Genomic DNA, 22666 nt, shown 5'->3' on the forward strand with positions numbered 1-22666 from the left:
TGACTCACGGCCATTTAGGGCCCATTTCATCTTGGATTGGGGCTGTTCAGCAGCGGCGAGATCCTGACAATTTTGGGCCCCTTTTCGGCCACTTTCAGCCCCTTTTTGCCATTTGGGGCCCAATTTCGGCCCGGAATGGCCAGGATTGGGTCCAAAACAGCAAGGATAGATGACATCAGGGGGTGTGGCATATGCAAAACAGTTATGCTAATGACACACTTCCAGTGATGGCAAGGGGCGTGGCATATGCTAATGAGTTATGCTAATGAGTTCCTCCAGCTCTTTTTCTAACAAAATGACCCCTGGTCAGCAGTGTATCTTTGCAAAATGCATAACTCCACCCCCCTCCAGTGACTAGATGTGAGTACATCCCAGCAGCCCTGTGCCCCACTTGAGAGTACCAATCCGTGAACTGGAGTTCTGCATAGTAGATATTTATGCATGTTCGGGGGGGGGGCTGTTTTGCTCAAGAGCTGAAGACGGCCAGAAATGAACTCTGAAACTGCTTCGAGTGTTCTGGTTCCAAGAGTTAAAGAAGAAGACAGAACGTCTGAGCACGAGCAGGCTGCATTCTCCTGCTCTGAGGGCTGTGTCCGCTTTGACAGAACTCCAGCAGACCTGTGAAGGAGAGATAGCATGCACCCAATGCTCCATTGCATGCGCTTGGAAACCTAGCCCAGTTTCAAATGCCCTGTTCACAGCATCCAGCAAAAATGCATGCGTGTGCAGTTCCCACACATGTCAGTCAACGTATGGATCATGGATCCAGAGGAGTTAGCCGTGTTAGTCTGCAGTAGCAAAATAGTAAAGAGTCCAATAGCACCTTTAAGACTAACCAACTTTATTGTAGCGTAAGCTTTCGAGAACCACAACTCTCTTTGTCAGATGCATCTGATAAAGAGAGCAGTGGCTCTCGAAAGCTTATGCATATGGATCATGGCTATTTTAATCTTAGAGCAAAATTGGAGTCCGGTAGCACTCAAAAGATCAAGAAAATTTCCAGGGCATAAGCTTTCAGGAGTCAAAGCTCCCTTCCTCGTACAGGTCAAAGGGCGATTTGACTCTTGAAAGCGTATACCCTGGAAATCTTGTTGGTCTTTTGGGTGCTACTGGAATCAAATCTTGCTCTTCTACTGGGAGATCAACACAGCTGCCTACCTGAAAGTTTCTTCTTAATGATTGATTTCAGTCGTGCATACAGAGCCAATGATGTCTGACAGCTTCCTATGCTAAAACAGAACGATCTCTGCCTATGTGGATCGGGGCTAAGATAGGCAATAAGGGAAACAACAAAGAGAGGAGGGAAAGAGGCCCCTTTCGTTTGGTAAACTTTACATCGGGCTTTCTGTGTATTCAGCCCATGAGGATTGGATCCACTTTATCCATCGGTTCTGGCCCCATACTGCTTCAGTTCTTTAATTGTACGCTTTGAAAGAGTTGAACTGAAGTGGCGTATGTTTTTTATTTCTGCAGTAGGAAAACACGTGATTCTGCTTTGAGGACTGTCAGAGCCTTGCTACAAGTGACATTTTACACGTGAAGGATAAAGGATCATTTTCGCAAGTCTTTCTGGGAACTGAAGTTCCTCTCCCCCATCCCTTTCCCTTCTGTTCCTTCCCCTCGCTGCCTGAAGAGACAGAGAAAGCCTGCCCCCCACCCACCAGCAAGACGATTTGCAAAAGCTGATGTTGCCGTAGGCTCTCTCTGTCTCTTCAGGCAGTGAGGGGAAGGAAAAGAAGGGAAAGGGGTGGGGGAGAGGAACTTCAGTTCCCAGAAAGACTTGCGAAAATGATCCTTTATCCTTCACGTGTAAAATGTCACTTGTAGCGAGGCTCTCCGTTTCCTCCGCTGAGGACTCGTCAGTTTCCACCCTGGAGAGACTGAAGACTTGTCAGTTTCTTCAGCTGATTGCCGAGGAAACTTACAAAGAGCTTTTTTTGTCTTTTTTCATGGCACGACCTTGCAACGTTGCAACGTTGCTATTATTTTTTTAAAAATCAGGCAAAAAACTGGCATGCTTGCTGTTCAACCAGTCAGGATGCAGGGGAGTAAATGGGAGGGCGAAAGACAGGGCCAGGCCTCGCACCAAAGAAACTTCAAAAAAGCCCTGGTTTGACTTTGCTGGGAAAAGACATCGAGGCATGAAAAGCAGCAGAAAACCTGAGGAATGATCGATTCTGTGGCAGTTGCAGCTTTCCCCCCTGTGGAATGCAAAAAAATCTGGGAAGCAGTTCGGAGACTGAATCCGGGTATTTTGACCATGTGTGCAGAACTCTGGAGAGAAATCGATACAGCCTGGGACCAGAACGGTTGCAAAAGCCATGTGGAAAAGATCTGAGAAAGCTAGAAGGTATCATTGGTTAGTCTTAAAGGTGCTACTGGACTCTTTTTGATTTTGCTACCACAGACTAACACGGCTAACTCCTCTGCATCTATGACTGTGGACCCAGGAAGTGATCGCTGAGAGTCGCTTTGGTGAAGTTGTTTGAGGGTCACACTAGACTCTGGGAGCCCCGAGTTCAAATCCATACTCTGCTACGTATCTTGCTGGGCGACCTTGAGCCAGTCATTATTTATCAGCCTAATCTACTTTGCAGGGTTGTTGTGAGATTAAAATGGAGAGGAGAACCACGTGGGCCCTCCTGAATGCTTTAGAGAAAAGACAGGCTGCCAGGGCGATAGGTGGAATGAGAACGAAGAAAAGCGATCCAGGGGCCAGGCAGCAAAAAATGAGATTTGGATAAAAAGAGAGGTGTGAGACGTGTTCAGAGAAGAAGCAAGGCGTCTAGGTTGAATTGTGGGAATTGCTTTCAGGGCAAGAGACTTTTGGCCCCCTGAGAGTGAGGAAATGACAGGGGAGAAAAGGTTTTTTTCTCCAGGAATTTTTGTCCAATCTGCAGTGGTCCTTGGAAACCAGACCCCAGGACTGCCAGCCAGGATAAAGCCCCATTCCTTCATCTTTCCTGCTCTTCCTCACAGCCTATTCAGACCCAAGTTTAATTGTCTTGCAGGAAGGGATGGCATTGAGGCAGGATTGTCAGGAAAATGGGGCACAGAGAATGGGATGGCTCCAGACTGGAAGGGGAAAGCAGGAAAACACTTCCTTTCAGCAGGCGGAAAAATCGCCTCCAGGTGCCGCGCTGCATCTGTTCTCTTTATGGGTCACATCTGAAGCAATCTTTTTGAGAAGCCCAGAGAGACGAACGGAGACAGTTTGCCAATTTGCAAAAACGAGATGAAAACACCGAGAAGTAATACACAGTTTGCTTCTGTCTGGGGGAAATTGCTGGTTGCTGGGTACCTATTAAGCAGTCGCTAGGAGGGTGATTTGGATAATGGTTGATGTGGGCTCAGCGTCTTTTTTCAAAGAGATGCCGTCACTCTGGGCACAGGCTTCCTGGACAGATTTCCACACTCTCCGTGAGAAATAACATACTGTGCCCCCCCCCACACACACACACACTAAAGGCTGGGTTTTGTTTTTAAAAATATAGGGGGGATAAATTTTGTTTGTCCCGAACACTGAAGCCGAACAGTGCCTGAAGGGTTTTTTTAAACCTCCCTTTAGAAGGCCAAGATATCGGAGAGCTGGAGAGGACACGTCGTTTAACATGTCTTAGAATTGCTAATGCTCTGTTCAGCATTTCTTCAGCTCTTTGGTTTGTATTTCTGCCGGTTTTTAAATCTTTGCAAATTTGCATTTATATACCCGTCATTTGGCTTCCGTGATCAGACAGTTTGAACACCGCAAGCCGTTGCTAAGCCTTTTGCACCATAGCTTTTAAGAGCAACCAAGAAGGCATTTTTCACTGTCCCGCTCATGCAGTCTTTCTCTCTCTTGGAAATGTTGTAGATAAAGTCAGCCTTGAGGAAAAGGGATCTTGGCTGCTGCTCTCCTTCCTCCCTAGAGAATTTTAGAGTGATCTGTTATGATTCCTCGAGGCTGTAGGACCTTCTTGTTTGACTTGGAATGGAATGCCTGGAGTTTGGCAGGTGTTCTATAAATTACCTTTGCTCTACATATCCCCTCCTTCTGGGCTTTGTGTGTACGCATGCGTGTGTGTGCTGGACATGACAAGCTACCTTTCATTGACCAAGGTGGTCTTTTAGGAAGAAACACACTTCAGAATTATCTGTAAGCACAGACTCAACAATATACTTGATGGAGAGCGGGCTATAAACAATGGCATGTTCTTGATAAAAATCCCTGGAAACCAGGTTTTGCAAGCCAGCCCCTCGTCGAGCGGAGCCGCAAGGGCGTCTTCTCCCCTGCCAAAGGAAAAGAGAACAGGAGCTAATGACACTGAAGGATTACTGCACATAGACACTTCGTTGTACGCACCTGAGATTTACACAACCTAACATCGTTTTGGGAACGCTTTATCTTGATTGATGTGCATTCAGTTTGTGACCCTGAGATTCTCTATTTGTACGTTAATTTATGCTCGCACTTTGTCACTTCATTGAACATATTGGTGGTTCATGTAACCTATATCGATACTAAAAATTTTGGTATTCCTCTACCAATGTTTGTCAACATCAATTGTAATGTGCCTATTATGAACCATGTTTGTACATTACAATATTCATTCTGTTGATATAATTATGCATATCATTTCATTTTGAATTCTTAATAGTTAGCAAGTTATGGTGCGATTTTTCCTTGTCGGTTAAGCTACCTTTCACTGATTCATCTAGTCCGGCATAAACTACCTTAACTACCAGCAGCTTCATAGGTTCAGGGACAGGTGCCTTTTCCAGCCATACAGCCGGTGATCTTTTAATTGGAGATGTTGTAGATTGAACTTAGAATCATAGGGTTGGAATGGACCTCTAGGGTCATCTAGTCCAACCCCTGCACAGTGTAGGAAATGCAGTTACCTCCCCCCCCCACACACACCCAGTGACCCCTGCTCCATGCCCAGAAGATGGCGAAACACTGTCAGGATAACCTAGCCAAATTGGCCTGGGGAAAATTACTACCTGACCCCCAAGGTGGCAATTGGCCTTACCCTGGGCATGTAAGAAGGGGGACTTCAAACTGAGTGGTAGGTTCCCCCTAGATTTTACATTTAAATTGTCCTGTGCTTTTAAAGTGCAGCTATTCCTAGAGATAAGGGTAAGGAAGGAATCAAATTAATATAATAATGGGTAACAGAATTGCTTTGGAGGATATAGACCCAAGAAGTATGAAGTGGATTTCCTCATTTACAAAAAGCGTATGTGAAATAACTAGCCAGAGGTGCAGCGGCATAGTCAGTACAAAACAGCATCGCTACCCATCTAGAATCCAAAATTTAAGTCCAGGAGCGCCTTTAAAGACCAGAATGTTATTTCTAGGGTATAAGCTTTCATGAGTCAGGGCTCCCTTTGTCAGATACAAATGCAAATGAAATTCTCATTTGTATCTGATAGAGAGAGCTTTGACTTACAAAAGCTTATACCCTGGAACATTTCGTTGGCTTTTAAGGTGCTCCTGGACTCAGATTTTTTTCTGCTACTACACCAACACAGCTATCCCCTGGAAAATCACCTGGAGAACCAGTTTGGTGTGGTGGTTAAGAGCGCAGGCAGGACTCTAATCTGGAGAGCCAGGTTTGATTCCCCCCTCCTCCACTTGAAGCCAGCTGGGTGACCTTGGGTCAGTCACAGCTTCTAGCTCTCTCAGTCCCACCCACCTCACAGGGTGTTTTGTTGTGGGGATAACAATAGCATACTTTGTAAACCACTCTGAGTAGATGTTAAGTCATCCTGAAGGGCGGTATATAAATCGAACGTTGTTAGAATCCAAAACTGTTGCTTATTCCACCCCCCCCCCTTCCCCACCAAGCTCCCCCCAAAGCCGTCATTCCAGTCTGGCAGTCTGGGTAAAACAGCGTTCCGATATGGTCCAGGTGCAGGTTGGAAGTGCTTTATGTGTGTGTTTCGTTTGGTCCCGTTGTCTGTTTCACAATGCCAAATGCATCCCAGTAGAAGCCACGGAACAATCCCTACAAGCAACTGAACTGACTCCTAGGTGCAAGGCAGGGGCTCTGCTTCGGGGCCTCTTCCCATGCGCTGACTTTTGGCCTCTCTTGAGGACACGCCATTAAGCAATTCTGGCTGTCACGGAAGGCCTTGGCGTTCCTGTTGCACTAATTGCTGCAGCTCCTTAATTAGGCATGCTTAATTAGCCAATGTTCACACACAGGAACATTGGCTGTGGTGTGATGCACCGCTGACCTTCTGAGTGTCTCCTGGTTGTTATGCACCTCGATCGACACTTCCTCCGGATTTAAATACTCCCCAGGGGGCCACTTAATATGAGTCATCTCTTTTCCAATCCAATGGCACACCATTTTTTTCATATTTCCAACCTTCCTTAGCTATCTTTGTCCTGTCTTTGGCCTTGTTCACACAACAGCTTCCCTAGTTGGGATCTTGGCATAAGAATACCGAAAGGAGAAGAAGAATCAAGTTGAAGGTCCCTCTCCGCCAACACTCTGGTTCTAGTAGTGACCAGGCACGTTCCTGTGGAAGCTTGGAAGTAGAGCATGAAGGCCGCTGCATTGGACATTCAGAATTACACTGCCTGCATATGGAGGTTCTATTAAGCTGCTGTGGCTCTTCATAGACCAACCCCTTTAAAATATCACAGCAGCTAGTGGCCATCCTTATGTCTTGCGGCCGTAAGTTCCATAAGTTAATTTGTGCGTATGTGTGATGGAGTAGATTCTTTTGTCAGTCCGGAGCCTGCTGCTGTTCCAACACTTTAGCATGCTAGTGTGGTGTAGTGGCTAGAGTGTTTGGCCAGGAAACCGGGAAAGCAGTTTCAAATCCATCACACTGGTAGGGCTTCCACCCAGCCTGGAAAGAAAACACCCTGCCTCTTGAATAGAGGTTTAATAGGATGCTATTTCCCAGGTGGAGGGAAGGCGGCGTGGTACAGCCTGATCTCAGAAGCTAAGCAGGGTTGGCCCTGGTTGGAATTTGGATGGGAGACCACTAAGGCAGACTTGGTTGAAAAACCGAATGGCAAACCATCTCTGCTGCTCGTACACTTTTTGACTTGTTCAAATTCTGTGGCATATTGCAGTAGAATCCTTAAACATAAAAGGTGAGACATATTCCCGACGACTCATCTTTTATGCGCCGCAGGCACAGTCTGCCTGCCAGCAGGAAGGACGGACCCACCTCCTAGCCTTTCCCCACTGTGATAGGCTGGCGCTAGTGGTGGGAAAAGCCAGCTGGGCTGCACAGCTGATTGGCTGGAGAAGGGACAGTGGGCGAGCCAGCAGCCTCCCTCCTCAGCTGATTGGCCAGTGGAGGGAAGGGCATGTGGACTTGCAGAGCAGTCCTCTTGGGACAAGGAGGTAGCAGGACATGTGGCTGCAACTCCCAGCCCTTCCCCACCCTAATTGAGGCTCTGGGAAGGGGGCAATGCCGGGCCCCGCCATCCTGCCCTCCTCCCCCACCCCAGATCAAGGTGCTGGGGAGGGGGCAATGCCTGGCCCTGCCCTCCCCCGCTATGATCAGGGCATGGGGGAGGCATCCATGCCCAGCCTTGCTGCCCTGTCCTCTACCCACCGCAATTGGGACGTGAGAGAGGGGGCAATGCCCAGCCCGGCCCCCCGGCCCTTTTTAGAGCCTGTTGTATTTTTTGCCACAACGGGCTTTGGTGCTAGTTTGTATATTTTCCCCAAGAGATGTTTGATTCTCCACTAATTAGTTGTCCAACCTTGCTTTCACTCTTAATCGGCCACCTTCTTTGGATAGTTGTTCTTTGAGTTTGGATACCAATTAATACATTAGCCATGAAATATTTTTTTCCTTGTGATTGAATTTCTTGCCATGTTTTATTTTTTCCTTGCTTATCAAACATATATTCATAATTCATATGGTCTGTTTTATTTCTTGTAGTAACATCGTAATCGGCATCTATTGGTGATGTCAGTGGCAAAGTCGATGGGCTTAACCTGTTTCTACATTGGAACCGTATTCTTAATAGTCCATCCCTCAAAATATGGGTGCCATCTTGCGTTTGAATAATGTTTAATGATTTCTTAATCCATAAGTAGTTGTGAATTCCTTTCTTTGTATCTATTGTGCTCGTTTGTCTTGAACGCCCCTTGCTGCCGTTGCCATTAATCTGTTACAACTCGACAGCACATGTGTGTGTGTGTTATGTGCCGTCAAGTCACCTCCGATCTATGGTGATCCTATGAATGAGAGACCTCCCCAAAGTCCTATCATTAACAGACTCGCTCAGATCCGGCAAACTGGAGGACGTGGCTTCTTTTATTGAGTCCAGCCATCTCGTTTTGGGTCTTCCTCTTTTCCTACTGCCTTCCACTTTTCCAAGCGTTATTGACTTTTCCAGAGAATCTTGTCTTCTCATGATGTGACCAAAGTACGATAGCCTCAGTTTTGACAGCACATTATCATTAACAGACTCGCTCAGATCCTGCAAACTAGAGGATATGGCTTCTTTGATTGAGTCCAGCCATCTCGTTTTAGATCTTCCTCTTTTCCTGCTGCCTTCCACTTTTCCAAGCGTTACTGACTTTCCCAGAGAATCTTGTCTTCTCGTGATGTGACCAAAGCGCGACAACCTCAGTTTTGACAGCACATGCCACTACTACTATCTCCCATATGAGGTTGTTTGCTTCCATGCCGTGAAAATCTTTGCTTTCCCATTTCCACAGATTAGCCTCTTTTAAAGGGACAAAGCATTGCCTTTCCAGGCCACTTGGCAACCTTACCCCCTGCATAACCGCAGGCGAATCAGCCTTTTTCACTCTAACCTACTTTGCTGTTGTTCTAAGGAGAAAAATAGAGGGGAGAACTCATTACCCTGCCCGGAGCTGTAGGGAGGAAGGGTGGGACGAAACAGAGCCAGAGAGAACATTGGTTTCTCCCTGTGCTTTTTGTATTAGACACCTGCAATCTCATGCATACTTCCTGGGAGCAGTCCCGTTTTGTTTGTTGGGACTTAATAATATAATAACATTCGATTTATATACCGCTCTTCAGGTTGACTTAACACCCACTCAGAGCGGTTTACAAAGTATGTCATTATTATCCCCACAACAATCACCCTGTGACTGGGGATGAGAGAGTTATAGAAGAGCTGTGGCCGACTCAAGGCCACCCAGCTGGCTTCAAGTGGAGGAGTGCAGAATCAAACCCGGCTCTCCAGATTAGAGTCTTGCCGCTCTTAACCACTACACCAAAGTGGCTCTCGTAGCAGATGTCTGTCTTTTATCCACACATACAAATAGGATATGAATTCAAGTTAAATAAGATCAACAACATTCAATTTATATACTACACTTCAGGACAACTTAACACCCACTCAGAGCGGTTTACAAAGTGTGTTATTATTATCCTCATGACAATCACCCTGTGAGTTGGGTGGGGCTGAGAGAGCTTCAAGAAGCTGTGACCGGCTCAAGGCCACCCAGCTGGCTTCAAACGGAGGAGTGGGGAATCAACCCTGGCTCTCCAGATTAGAGTCCTGCCGCTCTTAACCACTACAACAAACTGGCTCTCATTGCAGACGTCCATCTTTTCTCCACACCTACAAATAGGGCATGAATTCAGGTTAAATAAGAACAACAACATGCAATTTATATACTGCACTTGAGGACAACTTAACACCCACGCAGAGCGGTTTACAAAGTGTGTTGTTATTATCCTCACGACAATCACCCTGTGAGTTGGTTAGCTCTGAGAGAGCTGTGACTGACCCAAGGTCACCCAGCTGGCTTCAAGCGGAGGAGCAGGGAATCGAACCTGGCTCTCCAGATTAGAGTCCTGCCGCTCTTAACCACTACATCAAACTGGCTTATTTCCAACTAGAGTTGGGGTTTTAGGAGCGGGAGAAAAACACCTTGCCATCCACTTTCTCCCAAAGTGCAAGAAGTGGTCCCCATAGAAAAAGAAGTTGCATCCCGAATACGCATGAAGCTGCCTTATACTGAATCAGTCCATCAAAGTCAGTATTATCTACTCTGACTGGCAGCATCTCTCCAGGATCTCAAGCAGAGGTCTTTCCGATCACCTCCTATCTGGTTCTTTTAACTGGCGATGCCAGGGTTTGAACCTGGGACTTTTTACCTGCATTCACTTTTCAGCTAGCTCTCTCACACTCTCCTCCATTGGTGAGTAGCTTGTCATACTCCCAACATGGGACTGCACAGAAGCCTGGCGACGAAAACAAAGCTGCGCTTACCTATAACTCTTGTGCGTCTAGTGTCTTCTGCGCAGGCACACATTCTCTCTTTCCTGCCCCGCTTCATGTGTGCTTTTTAAAATTCACCTACGGCAGTTCTGGAGAACTGATAAGGGGGCGCTCCGCTCTGCAATGCTTCGTTTAGGAGGGAAAACACCCATGCATGTGTGTTGGGCGGACAGAGCGCCCCCTACAGTTTTAGAGCTAGAGAATCTCCATGGCTGGCCTGCACAATCCTAGATAGGGGCTACAAGGTTTTTCACGCACCCTTCCTTCGTACGGCCAGCATGACCAGTATGACTGAACGGAGGGACTTCAATTTATTTATTTGTTTGTTTATTTATTTATTGCATTTCTAGACCACCCTCCCCATCAGACAGGCTCAGGGCGGTGTAACAACAAACAATTTGTAACGTACAGTTTAAAAACAATAAAACATTTTAAATAAACATTAAAACACTATTCCATATACAATAAAAGTTTCTCAATTGGCAGATATAATTATTAAAATACAGCATTTTAGACACAGGGCTTGGCTCTTGCATCCTGCCCTGCGTCACACTTTATGAGCTCCTGCATGGGTGGTGGACGGTCTTCAGTGGTATGGCCGGCGAGAGGACAGCCTAGCCCCCACCAAATGCCTGGAGGAACATCTCCGTCTTGCAGGCCCAGCGGAAAGATAAATCCCACTGGGCCCTAGTTTCCTCAGACAGAGAGTTCCACCAGGTTGGAGCCAGGACCAAGAAGGCCCTGGCTCTGGTAGAGGCCAGACGGACCTCCCTGGGGCCAGGGACCATCAGCAACTGCTTATTAGCTGATCAAAGTGACCTCCGGGGAACATATGCGGAGAGGCAGTCCCGAAGATATGCTGGGCCCAGTCTACATAGAGCTTTATAGGTCAACACCAGAACCTTGAACCGGACCCAGTACTCAACCGGTAACCAGCGCAGCTGATGGAAGATGGGTGTTATATGCGCCATGATCGGAGCTCTGGCAACCACTCGTGCAGCTGCATTCTGAACCAGCTGCAGTTTCCGGATCAAGCCCAAGGGAAGCCCCGCGTAGAGCGAGTTACAGTAGTCTAATCTGGAGGTGACCGTTGCCTGGATCACTGTCGTAAGGTCATGGGTCGATAAGTAAGGGACATTATGGAATTATGGAAACTTTATGTAGGCGGTCTACTAAGATAATTTAATTTAATATTTGACTACCTTCATTATATAGATCTTAGTCTTTGCGTTAATATTTGCATACATTCATTAGTTATTTTAATATTGGCATTAAGGTTTGCATAGATGTTTTAATATTTGCGCTCCAGTTTTAAATTTTTCATGAATTCTGAGCATGTTCCCAATGATTGCTGAAAGCCTACCACCGCCATCAAATTGTCCAAGGTTGGTTCTTGAACACGTACTAATTGTTTAGTGCCTTTACCATTGCATACTGGCTTGGTGCAGAAACTTTGGAAGCTTGTCGCTGGGGTCAGTTTACATGTTCAAGATCAGCCCAGGCTTTGTCTGAGTGTATAGGCCCATCATTTCATTTGATGCTTGGACACTGAATTTGTAAACAGACAAAACCATGGCAGTAGAGGAGATTTGAAAGCTCTGACTGCTGTGATAAATCGGTGGCCGCATCTGTTGTGTGTTGCACTTCTGTTAAATTGTAGCAGTCTTCTGTTCCTGGATTTGTCTACTTTCCGAGTTTCTTTCTGCTTTGCTCCATTCTTTTTCCTTGACCTTTTTGATCCAGAGGGCACCGGTGGAATTTTGAGAGAGGATGATGAGCTCCACCCCAAAATGGCTGCCCCAGAAGGTGGAGCCAAATGTAACTCCTCCCTCCTCGGGGGAATAAAAATAAATGAGAGAAAACCTGGGGTGGGGAGAAAGAGAAGGGAAAATGAAAAGGGAAGCCAGAAGGGGGGGATGAAACCACAAACCCGGGTGCTTGCTTACCAGTCCAATTAATCCTTTAGTGGCTGCTGTTATCGCATCCCTGGAAAACCCCTTTATTTGAATGAAGGCAGCTAATAGCAAGCCCTGCTTTACAAAGACCCCACCCACTTTATGAAAAGCTCGTTGGACACCAGAGATTGCTGTGGTGCCAGGCATATGAGTAAAATGAGCCGGCTCAAGGTTGACTCAGCCTTCCATCCTTCCGAGGTCAGTAAAATGAGTACCCAGTTTCCTGGGAATAAAGTGTAGATGACTGGGGAAGGCAATGGCAAACCAACCAGTAACAAAAAGTCTGCCAAGAAGATGTCGTGATGCGACGTCCCCCCGTGGGTCAGTAATGACTCGGTGCTTGCACAGGGGACTACCTTTACTTTTACCTAATAAAAATAATCTGGGCTTTTTTTCAGGGAAAAGAGGTGGTGGAACTCAGGACCGCACAATACCATTACTTTGCGTCAGCTGGAACGGGGGGGGGAGTTTTTAAAAGTTTAAATTGCCCTCGTCGAAAATGGTCACATGGCCGGTGGCCCCGCCATGTGACCATTTTCTAGAGGTTCCCGGAACTCCGTTCCACCGCGTTTCAGCTGAAAAAAAGCCCTGATAATAATAGGTGGCATATTGGAGTTCCCTGGTCTGACAGCAAGGGATGCAGGCTTAGAACCAGGGGACCCCAGAATGTGACATGCGCCCTTAAAGAAGTGTGCGATCGATCACACACATTGTTATCTCATCACACAGCCAGCCTCACCTGTCTGGAAATAGCAGAAAGTCCTTTCAAGACCAAGAGGCAGGATTGAGCCCTGGTGCTGTTTATTATTTCATCCTGGCTCCAGTGGGATTTCTTCTCCAGAGGTTTTCCATCTGCAGAGAAGAGGACAGTGTTTTTTGCCAATTTTCCTTCCCTCGAATCATAGAGTTGGAAGGGATCTCCAGGGTCATCTAGTCCAACCCCCTGTACGATACAGGAAACTGACAACTAACCCCCCGCACACAGCCTCAGTGACCCCTGCTCCATGCCCAAAGTGCTTCTACTTTGTTCACTACCCTGCACTGTTCCTGGAGCTCGTTCTCAGAGGGAAGGCCCCCTGAGCCCGTCTCAAATCCCGATTTGGCTGACATGGACAGGCAGTACTTCTCCAGCTTCCCTCTTTTCAGTCATAGTCGTTAAAAAAAGTGTTTAATGCTTCTGCATTTATTTTCAACCACACGCAGCTCCAAATAAACAGTCCGCTGGGTAACCGGGCATTCACCGTGGTGGAGATAATTGCCGGGATGAGCTCCGTCTCTTGATGCTCTATTAGGGCTCCACTCTTCTGGCTCACCGTATCAGCACCTGCATGTGAAGAATACAAGAAACCTGTTTCAAAAATCCCCAACCCTAATTGGTGTGACATTTTGAGTGGAAGGGCTCCAAATTGCTGCGGGAACGTCACTCTTTTAATGAGCAACCTGGCATCAGACCGACTCCCGGCTTCTGCCGCACAAACTGGCTTTGCTCTCTGCCATCCGCTAGCAGGTTGGCAGGATCGGTCCAGCTGAGAAACATACAAAGGTCTCCTTTGTCTCTTTGCCCTCATTGTGAACCTTTGGATTCCGCCTGTTTTCATTGCTGGTGTTCCTCTTTCTTTTGAGTCTTTTGGGCTGGGGGTTTTAAAAACATTTTTTGCAAATTCATACATCATGAGCCATTAAGCCACTGATGCAAAATATTTTTTTAAAAAAAATAATGGGGGGAAATACGCCTCAAGGCAACAGAAAGCAGCATGTTGGGAAAGGCTCGTGAGTTTGATTTGGCTAAGAAAGAGCAATACAAATGGTGAGTTTTTAAGTCCAAATGTATCATTCTCTGCAAGGTAGATAATGCAATAGAAAAACTTGCCTCGCTGCCCCTCCCAGTCTGTGTACAGACCCTCATAGAAACAGGAGTAGGTCCAGCCTTCTCTCCTGAAACGGCATACTAACCTGGCTGCAGATCAAAAGCCAAAAGTCATTCCTCCTGCTTCAGGTGAGCCACCTCTTTTCTCCCCAGGCAGCTTGCATGTTCATCTAACCAAACGTTTCTTTGATGCTTTAGTGATTGGTTTATCCATTCATAGTTTTCCCTGTTTCACACTTTGAAGTTGTGAGATGGTTTCCAGACTGACCGAGGAGCTAGCCAATCAGGGTTGACACAAGAGCCTAGCCAATCAGGGTTGACACAAGAGCCTAGTCAATCAGGGTTGTGTACTAGCCTTTTCAGAGAGGAGGGGGGAGTTGTTTGTCACAGGAAACAAGCTCCAGCCAATCAGATACGTGCAAATCCAGCTTCTCATCAGACCAGAAAATTTAAAAGTTCTGCCTGAATCTGACAAAAAATGCTACACGTGTGTGGTAACTGTGGTAAGCAGCACCCTTCCAGTGCGGGAAATTGCATACATGCGTATGTGCCTTTTTAGACATGCTAGCCAGGAAAGAATGTATTTCTTGGTGGGGTTGATGAACTTCAATATTTTTGCTGTTGGTTGGAGGCCTTAGAAGCACTTTACTCACAGGTTCCTTTAAGAAAAACCCTTTTGTTCAGTTCGGGGGAAAGGCACTCTACAGATGTTCAGGGAAGCTCAGCGAGAGGTGCCTGAATATTTCAAAGCAACTGCTAACAACAAACTGCAGCCCTCTTATCTTCTTTTAGCCTCAGATATCATTTACTCATGGGGAATATGCTCCAATGCACCTAAAGATTGTGTGATCAAGATTGATTTATTTTCAGGATCGAGCCCCAGGTTTCCCAGAATGCCATTAAAGGTGGATTCCAAGTCCAGACATCAGGAGATGCTAATATTTCATTATATTAAAGAACAGCTTCCTTGGTAGGAAGTTGTTCCGGTTATGCTTTTCACAGAAAAGGGTCCTCTTCTGTAGACAGCTACAGACTGGCAGCCAGGTTTGGTCTGGCCTGGCTCCTATTCACTGCTGGTGCCAATCTTAACAGCCCTTCATTTCCAGGACTTCCAAATCAGCCAGAATGCAAGCTTTAATGCATCTGAAACACTGTCTTCTCTTAAGAAGCTGCTACGTCTTTCATCTGTTGTAGCACAGTGGTTAAGAGGTTCGGGTGCGAATCAGCACTCGTTCGAATCCCACTCCTGCCATGAGCTCAGTAAGTGGCCTTGGGTAAGCCACTCCTCTCAGCCCCAGGTTCCCAGCTGTATTGAAGGAATAATAATAACACTAACTTGTTCACTGCTCTGGGTGAGGCACTAATCTGTCTAGAACAGCGGTATATAAGCACAGTTTTTGTTGTTGTTGTTACTTGCCAAGAAAACCAGTTGCTGGGATCGCTGATAGTCTAGACCTATTTGATAGTGATGAAAATGGAGCCCAGAGGCAGGAAGGTTCAAGAGGCATGTGAGGGCGTAACCTAAATTCTGCAGCCTGGAAATCCTCAGTGTCCCATTGGGATGTGTTTTCCTTTCAAGGGTTCCTTTGTAAAGCCCCTCCCCTTTGTAAAACCCCTCCCATTTTAAAATGCTAATAACAAATTTAATTAATAAAATGTGAGGTGAAAGGTTCACTTCCCTCTCTTCTTCCCACCTTTCCCCCTTCGGATTGCTGGTGTATCCATGTGCATTTGACCTTTTAAAGACGGGGGGAGATCTGGGATCTCTGTGATGGACAGGGTGATGGGTGCAGAATGGGTCAGCCTTAGAACGCGAGGAGCAAGGTGCTAGTCTGCTTGCAAAGGAGCTGCTGTTTGTTGCTGAGAGCTCATCCCCTGGCAGAGGAGCTGAGCTGTTTTGCAATTCGTAGCAAGATCCACACTGTGCGGCGCAAGCCAGAATATGTGTCCCAGTGTGAGCAAGCTCATTGCAAACATGGTGCATGTGGCTCAAGCAAGGCATATCCTTCATCAGAAAACCCAGTCTGTCTGCTGAGTCTTTTAGAAGGAAACATTGTTGGGGTGCAGCTCCGTAACATGAAATATTATGTCATTGTGGGAAGTCTTTTGTGCCCTAGAACGGACGGGAAGAGAATGCATGTGTAGGGAGAAGCCCCTGCCCGAATGCAGTGGGCCTCGGGTTGCCAACCTCCAGAAAGGATCTGGAGTTCTCCTGGAATTACAGCTGATCTCCAGGCCAGAGATCGGGTCCCCTGGACAAAAATGCAGCTTCAGAGGGCGGACTCTATGGTATAATGTCGCTCCTTGGCAGGTAGATCCCCCAAGTTCACCACAGCAAACACGCAGGTGTACTTGTTGAAGTAATTTTATTAGAGATCCATCAAGTACAAGGTGCTCAGACAACTGAATTGGCAGGAGTGACGTGGATAGGGTCGGTAGTGTTAGTTATAGGGAAGGTTCCCACCATCAAGATAGTTAAAGTTTGGGCGCGGAGAAGCCGGGGTGTGTATGTGAAGAGGAGAAGCTAGGTTTAGGCTAGACAGAACAAAGAATGAAATCATCTCCGTTCCCAAGAAGGACACATTTTGAGCCGGCCGCAGCTAGCCTTCTAGGACTCTTGCTAGAGGCACCGGGAAAGAGAAAGTAAACACTTGTGAGATAACCTACAGCCTGAACATCAATAAGAAACTTCTCATGCCCTCAGAGGACCAGTACATAACATATAATATATTCATAGCAGATATGCAGACAGGCATATATGACATGTGGCTCGAGCAAGTGAACCAAAGCATTGATTCTAGGTGAAATCTCTTCTCAACTTCCCCTTCCCTCAGTCCTGGTCTCCTGTTGAGGGGGTTAGAAAAAACCCTTCACCCCCAGTTTATGCATCAATATATCAATATTATCTGCTCACTCCCATCTCAGGGGATGTTTTTGGGTCAGAGCTGAGCAATATGGATGGCCGCCATTTTTTATTGTGTACATGGTTTTTATGCTTTTAATGCTGATTTTATTGTAAGCTTATTTATCTGTGTTGTGATCTGCTCTGAGCCCGTTCACAGGGAGAGCGGATAGTGAATCCAATAAATAAACAATCCTGGGATTTCCCAAGATGGATTTGGCAACCTGGGTGGACCCCTTACCGAGGCAATAAAATGGAAAATAATAAGAAGAATAACAGTGTGCTTATATGCCAGCCTTCTGGACTGATTAGTGCCCCGTTGAAGCCAGTGTTGTTATTATCCCCACAATAGGGGATAATAGAGGACTGGCTTCCCCAAGGCCACCTGGCTGAGCTCGTGGCAAGAGTGAGAGTTGAACTGGCAGAGTGCTGATTCGCAACCCAACTACTTTACCCCTATGCTACAGCAGCTCTTCTAGACAGATTAGTGTCCCACTTAGAGCAGTGAACAACATCCATGTTATCATTATCCCCACAATACAGCTGAGGAGCTGGGGCTGAAAGTAGTGGCTTCCCCAAGGCCACCTGCTGAGCTCATGGCAGGAGTGAGAGTCGAACCAGCAGGGTACTGATTCGCAGCTGGACCACTTTACCACTATGCTGGAGGGGAGAGTGCAATCGCTTTCTTCCTGGCCCCTTGTAACCTTGAGCAATCCTGGTAATTGGATTTTTTAAGTAGCAAAGCACAGACAATTGGGATGACTTTAGAGAACGCTTCCCTGTAATGCCACATACACTTTGTCGTGAGGTGGAAGGATAAGACCAAGTGACAGGTTGGCCTGAGCAGCGGTGCGGCACCAATTGTGTGATAATGAAATGGCGGGGGAGGGGGAGGTGGATTGGAGAAGCCAGAGGGCTTCCGTGGGGATTTGAGAGGAAGGAGTGCTGGCGCTAGAGAGAAATGGGTTTGCTCTGAGGTGGGTCGTGGGGCCTTCAGCCCCAGGGGGCATTGCCTCTAATCCAGCAAGGGCCAAATGTGACCTGCAGAGATTTGCCATCAATTTCCTTGCGCTCATAATTAGCCTCAGCCAACCTTTTCTTTGCAAACTTCAAAAGATAGCAGAAGACTTGAGAAATCCAGGTGCCTCTCTCCTTGTGAGTTTGCAGTGAATTCTTATTCTCCCTGCTATTTGGGGATGCCGGTGCAGGCAGGAGAATAAGCGTAGGGAAAAAGGGGCCTGGGCACCTCAGTGGTGGAGAGGCCAACAAGCCAATATCGGCTGTTGTTAATAATTGACGTAGGAGCTAACTAACACCGCTTGCCGTTTCCACCATGCTTTTTTAAAAGTTCTTCAAAAACAGAGTAGTTCAAAAGTGGAATCAGCTGCCTAGGGAGGTGGTGAGCTCCCCCTCACTGGCAGTTTTCAAGAAGAGGCTGGATGAATACTTGTCAGAGATGCTTTAGGCTGATCCTGCGCTGGGCAGGGGGTTGGACTAGATGGTCTGTCTGTTTGGCCCCTTCCAACTCTATGATTCTATGCAATGATCGCAAAAGCTACCTTAGACTGAATCAGAGCATTGATCTATTAAAGTCAGTATTGTTCACTCTAATAATAATAACAACATTCTATTTATATACCGCCCTTCAGGACAACTTAATGCTCATTCAGAGTGGTTTACAAAGTGTGTTGTTATTATCCTCACAACAAAACACCCTTTGAGGTGGGTGGGGCTGAGAGAGCTCTGGAAGAGCTGTGATTGTCCCAAGGTCACCCACCTGGCTTCAAGCAGAAGAGTGAGGAATCAAACCTGGCTCTCCGGATTACAGTCCTGCTGCTCTTACCCACTACAGCAAACTGGCAAGCCCTAATAAATGGTCTACAAGACTCAGTTCGGCACACTGCAGAATTGTTGGAACCCGTCAAACCGTTCCAATGTACTACATCCCTATTTCCTTGATTTGTAGCCACCTAAAACACACTTAACACTTATACTTCCTTTCCTGTTTTCCAACACCTTTAGGGGCGGAACTATGACCACTATGGCATCTACCACACCAGCCCAACACTAGGCAGCCTTACGAAGCCGGTGGTGTTGTGGACGCAGCAGGATGTGTGCAAATGGCTCAAGAAGCATTGCCCGCACAACTATCTCATCTACGTGGAGGCCTTTTCTCATCATGCCATCACAGGTACCGTCCAAGCAGGCTGTGGGGAAAAGGGCAGTCAGTATGCAACTTTGCAGTATTGTTGATGATTACGAAGGGGCATTTATTTATTGACTTCATTCCATTTTTTTAGTCAACCAGTGATTACCAAAGCAGCTTACAATTGTGGCCTTCAACCCTTCTGGACCTACTGAGCTACGAGCAGGGCTTTTTTTCAGATGGAACGTGGTGGAACGGTGTTCTGGCACCTCTTGAAAGTGGTCACATGGCTGGTGGCCCCGCCCCCTGATCTCCAGACAGAGGGGAGTTTAGATTGCCCTCCGCGCCGCGGCCACCGGCCATGTGACTATTTTTGCCAAGGGCGATTTAAACTTTAAAAAACTCCCCCCCCTTGTTCCAGCTGACCCAAAGTGACGTCATTGTGTGGTCCTGAGTTCCATCACCTCTTTTCCCAGAAAAGCTACGAGCATGTGATGGGAACTCCTAAACATTAGGAAAAACTTCCTGACCGTTAGAGCAGTCCCTCAGTGGAACAGGCTTCCTCAGGAGGTGACGAGCTCTCCTTCTTTGGAGGTTTTAAAGCAGAGGCTAAATGGCCATCTGACAGCAATGCTGATTCTGTGAACCGAGGCAGATCATGAGAGGGAGGGCAGGAAGGGTTGCATTAGGGCTTGGTTCTCGTGACCCCTTCTTACATGCCCGGGGTAATGCTGATCACCACCTTGGGGTCAGGAAGCAATTTTCCCCAGGCTGGTTTGGCGAGGGATCATGGAGGCGTTTTGGCATCTTCTGGGCATGGAGCAGGGGTCACTGGGTGTGTGTGTGTGGGTGGGGGTAGTTATGAATTTCCTGCATTGTGCAGGGGTTGGACTAGATGACCCTGGAGGTCCCTTCCAACCCTGATTCTATCAGTCATGTAACATGAAGGGGGACAGAGTCAGGACATGACTGGTGTCAAGGCTAGGACCGTGGGCAGCAGACCAGGAGAGCCGGGGTCAGGAAACAAACTGAACCCCAGGAGAGGACCCATAGTGAGAATCAGCAAGGGAGAAAGACTTGGAAGAATCCCCTCCACCAGTGAGTGATCTCGCCTGCTGCACTTCTCAGCACACAGGCAAAGAGATGCAGGAGACATGGCACCCTTTCTTTCTACTGTATGCACATGAGAGTAGGTTCTCCCAAAAGGCAGTAAAAATGGCATTTTCCCAACAGCCTAGTCCTTGATTGTGGGATCTTCTGGGGAGCTAAAGAGCACCCGTCTCTTCCTGCATTGGACTTCAGGATCATGTCGATTTCCACTTGTAGAGGATTGGCTCTTGTTGTTTAATTGTAACGTTGGCCCTTTTTTGCATGCAGAGGAAGCCCTTTGTTCAATTAAACAAAGAAAGTTAAATGATAATATTAAGCCTTAGTATTCAGTCTCTCTGTACACGAGACACCTCGGCGTGTGTTCATTAAGTGTAGGGAGATGCAATGTTGGCCGGGAAGCGTAGTTTAAAAAGACAGAGCCTGTGGAGATCGCTCCTCGTCTTCACCTCCGGGAAGGCTGTCAGTTTCATCTCTCCAGTTTAAAACTGTGGGATGGCAACCAGAGGGCAATGAGGAATGGGAATGGGCTGGAGCTGCCTTCCAGAGCCAGGCTTGGATCTGGAGAGGTTAGAATGGGCTGAAGTTTCCCTTCTGGCATTTCACAGCCCCTCCACACAGCTCCAGTGTTTAGCAAAGCCTTTGCCCTGCTGCCAACTCTGTCTTTTTAAATTACCCATCCTGGCTACCATTGCATCTCCCAACATGTATTCTTCACCAGTCAGGTGTCGCGTGTAGCGAGATTCTCAGATACCGCATCTCAAAGCATTTCACATTCATGATTTCTGTTGTTCTTATAACCAGCCTGGAAAGGAGGTTGTTTCACCCTATTACAGAGGAAGATGGGGCTGGCAAATTTGTGGCAGAGGGGAAATCGATTCTGCCTCCTACCAGTTGGGACTCTCACTTGGCTTTTCCTCAGCATCTCGGCCCTGACTGGGCAGCAGGCGGGGCCAAGTCCTCTTTCTAGAGCTGCCAGAGCACAACCCAAAGAACCTGCCTTTATTTGCAAGAGTCCAGATTCTGCTGCAGCCTCTCCTTTTCTGTTCATGGTTCTCTCCCTTTTGATGTGTGGCAGAATTAAAGTCTGACTTGTTTCAGCAAAGAGGGTGGGCTTAAGAACTGTGGCAGGAGAAAATTTCTCTTGCGGTATCAGGACTGTTAAAAGTATAAGAGGGGGAGATAGTTGTGAATAGAGATGGGCACAGACAGCAGTACGAACTAAAAAACCCCACGAACAGCCCAATCTGCTGTTCGCCAACATTCTAAACGAACATTCGCCAACATTCTAAACAGCCCCATTCTAAACGAACAGGTGGTCGTTGCAAGCCTCGTTCGTTGCTGTTCGTCAAGCCAGACAGTCTCGCACTTGCAATCAATTCCCATGGCAACTCAGGCAGGGATTGACTGAACTCCTGCTGTTGCCCTGGAAACCCCAATCTAAGCCCAATTTAGCTTGATAGGCAGGTCTTCCTTCCAAGTGTGGAGCTCCAAATTTGTTGCAAGAGGAAAAGACCAGGGGGGAGGGGGGCTCCCAGCTCTGGCTTTCAGGGAGAGACAGCTGCTATTAGAGGGACAGGGTGAGTGCATTGGAGCTTGAATTTTCTTTGTGTGGTGGGATAGGGAGCTACCCCTTTAGGTTTCAGGGCTGCTGCCAGGCTCTGGGCCAAGCTATTATTTATTATTGGTACCTTTCCTGCTGCCTGCTCAGGTAGGGTTTCTGGGAGTGGTGCAGTAGGGATCTTGATGGCTGGAGGAGAGCCTGCTGGCCCCCACAAACAACAAACATGTTCGTGAACAGGATCATGTTCATCAATGTTCCTTGTTCCTTGTTCATGTTTTTTTCTGTTCATGCCCATGTCTAGTTGTGAATTTCCTGCATTGTGCAGGGGGTGGACTAGATGACCCTAGAGATCCCTTTCAACCCTATGATACTATGATTCTCTGAATTGCAGTTTGGCAGCCGTACCTTTATTGCCGTTATTTTCCTGGAGGGTTGGTGCTTCCACCTTGTCACTTTCTTTCTTGCCAGCCAGAGTCCTTGTGTCTTTATGCCTTCTTGGTAGGTATGTACCTGGATCAGTCTTTTCAAATAGTGTCCTTCAAAAGTTGTTAGGCTGTCTCAAAAGAGTAAATCCAGGACAGTTGGAAGGGAAGAACAAAGGGATCTTTGCCAAGGAACATCAGGGCAGACAAAACATGAAATCTCTGGATTAATATTATTTAATTAATTTAATTTATTATATTTATATTCCGTCCTCCCTGCTTTCACGGGCTCAGGGTGGATATACAAGTCTTGTGAGCGTACACCTGTCTTGAGCAGGAGGAAATAGCCGATAATCAGTGCAGTGACATTGTCTGGTGTGCCTGCCGAGGGTTTGGAAAGGGGAGCGAGAAACAAAAAAGTAGACAGGTCAAAAGCCTGTTTCCATTCCCACCCACCCCCTCTATTCACCCACTAGAGGGT

General features: G+C 47.1%; 1 protein-coding gene across 2 annotated transcripts in view; it reads left to right on the forward strand.

The window, feature by feature from the left end:
• Nucleotides 1-22666, forward strand: part of SAMD10 (sterile alpha motif domain containing 10) — a 66621-nt gene that overhangs the window by 38936 nt on the left and 5019 nt on the right. For both annotated transcript variants that reach the window (XM_054981254.1, XM_054981253.1), the window contains exon 3: nt 18969-19137. In XM_054981254.1, the coding sequence (XP_054837229.1) occupies nt 18969-19137 (169 nt within the window). The remainder of the gene's footprint in view (nt 1-18968; nt 19138-22666) is intronic.

The sequence above is a fragment of the Eublepharis macularius genome, chromosome 5, assembly GCF_028583425.1.
Source record: "Eublepharis macularius isolate TG4126 chromosome 5, MPM_Emac_v1.0, whole genome shotgun sequence".
Taxonomy (NCBI): Eukaryota; Metazoa; Chordata; class Lepidosauria; order Squamata; family Eublepharidae; genus Eublepharis; species Eublepharis macularius.